This window comes from Papilio polytes, unplaced genomic scaffold (assembly GCF_000836215.1).
Source record: "Papilio polytes unplaced genomic scaffold, Ppol_1.0 DF823935.1, whole genome shotgun sequence".
Taxonomy (NCBI): domain Eukaryota; kingdom Metazoa; phylum Arthropoda; class Insecta; order Lepidoptera; family Papilionidae; genus Papilio; species Papilio polytes.
The window spans coordinates 451,874-454,463 of NW_013525269.1; the positions used below are offsets into that span (position 1 = coordinate 451,874).

The 2,590-nt window shown below is 34.9% G+C and overlaps 1 protein-coding gene across 1 annotated transcript; it reads left to right on the forward strand.

Moving 5' to 3' along the window:
* The first annotated feature begins 1,579 nt into the window (after nt 1-1,579).
* On the forward strand, nt 1,580-1,945 carry LOC106101937 (histone H2A-beta, sperm-like). The gene has a single exon (XM_013281321.1). It carries the CDS (start codon nt 1,580-1,582, stop codon nt 1,943-1,945), a length of 366 nt encoding a protein of 121 aa, XP_013136775.1.
* Nucleotides 1,946-2,590: the final 645 nt, after the last annotated feature.

The window sequence follows — 2,590 nt, forward strand, 5'->3', positions numbered from 1 at the left end:
CTCACACACTTAAGCACACAAAACTTGTAAAATCTTCTAAGTATTTAATTTATTTCGCATTCAGTGTTATTTATATGATTTGACACACTTCGTCTTATGTGTTCAACGATCAACCGTCAACTGAGCCGACGTAAGGGATAAGATTAAAAAACTGGCTTCGGAAACGGCGCAAACGCAACCCCTAGTAAACAGAGCACGCGCCCTACGTATTCCATTTTCCGAATACTTTCAAGGAATTTTAAGCCTTAAAACAAAAGTTACACGGTTTAAATTACAAAACACATTTTAATACAGATGTGAATTTACGTTTGCACAATTACTGAATGAGTTTCAACAATACGAAACGTTAGTTGACTTGAATTAAAGTGGATTACGATTTTCTTACGTTTTACGTTAAGTTTTATATTTTAGTTACCATTTTTTTTACATTCTGATAAAATAAAATAATGTACAGTCGGACAAAGATAAATGTTTTGGCCGTAAATCAAAATTAATTTTTAAAACCGAAGATTGTCATATAACTCTCCAATCAATAAAATATAGGAGACCAGTTTAAATCAGATTCATAATCGAGAAAACCAATAAAGTAAATATAGTGTAGGTATTTATGTATCTACTTAGTTATATAAAAAAATGTACTCGAAAAATTTGTAATAATAATATTAGAGGGACGTAGGGCACGTGCCCACCGCGCGTAACGGTCTCTCGCAGCTGCGCGTACAGCTGCGGACAGGGGTACGTAACATTTTACAACGCGCTAAACATTTAGGGAATAGACAGAGTTTTATAGTTAGTAACTAATTTAAAATATTGAAAATACATATCTACAGAAGTTAATAAACGTAAAGATATGTACAGAAGTGAAGGTGTCAGGACTTATCACTTATTTTTAAACACATATTTACGTTTATTGTTAACTTTTGTGGATACAATATCAGTATTCGGTAGTAAGAATAAGTTTAAGTCAGATTATTTTTTGTCCCACACATTAAGAGTTTTCTGTATTTTTCTCAAAAGCCTTTAAACTATTCTAATTACTGTTATGTGTGTAGATTGTAGTTTTCGGTAGTAATTTAGTATACTTGGTAAATTATGAAAGTAATATTATTCTAAAAATGTTTTTGATATCTCACCGCGCACCGGTCGTTATAGACCCGCATTATATAACATTGACAAAAAAGTTTAAAAAAAAAATTATAACGACCTTGACGTATTGTTTTTATAAAGTTTTTAAGGTTATTGCAATTTTCATCGCAGAAACCGAATCTTTATACCGAACTAGCTTTCGCCCGCGACTCCGTACGCTAGGAACTAAAAGTACTAAAATCGAGTAGCCTATGTGTTCTGCCACACTATCCTCTACGTCCATGCCAAATTTCATCGTGATCAGTTTAGTTGTTTAGGCTAAAAACACTAACAAACATACTTCCATTCATCCATCTAAACTTTCGTATTCATAATATTTGTGAGTAAGATCTGATAATTAACGGTATAAACCCCCTAGTTACTAAACCCCCTTTGAAAAAGATATATTTACTACATACATAAAGTGACAAAACGCTGACGAAAAAAGAAAACAATGAAACCCAAAAGCAAAGCCAAATCGCGTTCCGCTCGTGCCAACATAACATTCCCCGTTGGCAGGGTTCATAAGATTTTGAAATCTGGGAATTACGCTCAAAGAATAGGCGGCGGTGCTCCTATATACCTTGCAGCTGCAGTCGAATACCTTGCTGCAGAAATACTAGAACTGGCCGCGGAAGCTGCTAAACAGAACAAGAAGTCCAGAGTCATTCCACGGCACATACTCTTTGCGATACGAAATGATGATGAACTCAATCAGATGCTAAGCGGAGTGACAGTGTCACAGGGTGGCGTGATACCAGCTATCCACCCACATCTACTGCCTAAGAAGACCATGAAGAATATGTCGCAAGAGAAATGAATACTGCTTTGTTTGTGTTTTAAATTATTTATTTGACTCGTGTGTACAACGCCTTGATGGGTTGCAATATTTATGAATTATGTTTAATATTTGATAAATAAATTATTTAAATAATAACAATGTTTTTTTATTACCATCTTATTGATATAAATGTGAAAGTTTCGATGGATGGATGGATGTTTGTTAAAATTTGTAGCCTAAACGGCTAAACGGACCTCGACGGTACTAGGCTACTCATTTATTATTTTAGTTTTTTAATTTCGCGCGGACGGAGTCGCGGGCGAAAGCTAGTAAATAAACAAAACTAAATGGTCGTGGGGTATTTGACCACTGGTTGCTTTTAATATGTCTATATCAGTCATTTTTTTCTTAGTAAGCCTTTTATTTCTTTACTATCGGCTTATCTATTTTTGATCATTGAAACATACTCGTAGATTTTATGCAGCCCTGAAAAGGGCTTTGTCGTTTTAATCTTTTTAATATTTTATTATCATAGATGGGAATTATGCGCGCTCGCCGCGAACTCTTCTCGCAAGTTGAATATCCTTCGGCATTATTGTTACCCTTTTAGCGTGGATTGCGCAAAGATTGGTATCTTCAAATAGTCCCACTAGATAAGCTTCACTCGCCTCTTGCAGCGCCATT

What these genes read in the sequence shown, in the direction of transcription:
- LOC106101937 (XM_013281321.1), top strand. Translation starts at nt 1,580, where the DNA reads ATGAAACCCAAAAGCAAAGCCAAATCGCGTTCCGCTCGTGCCAACATA.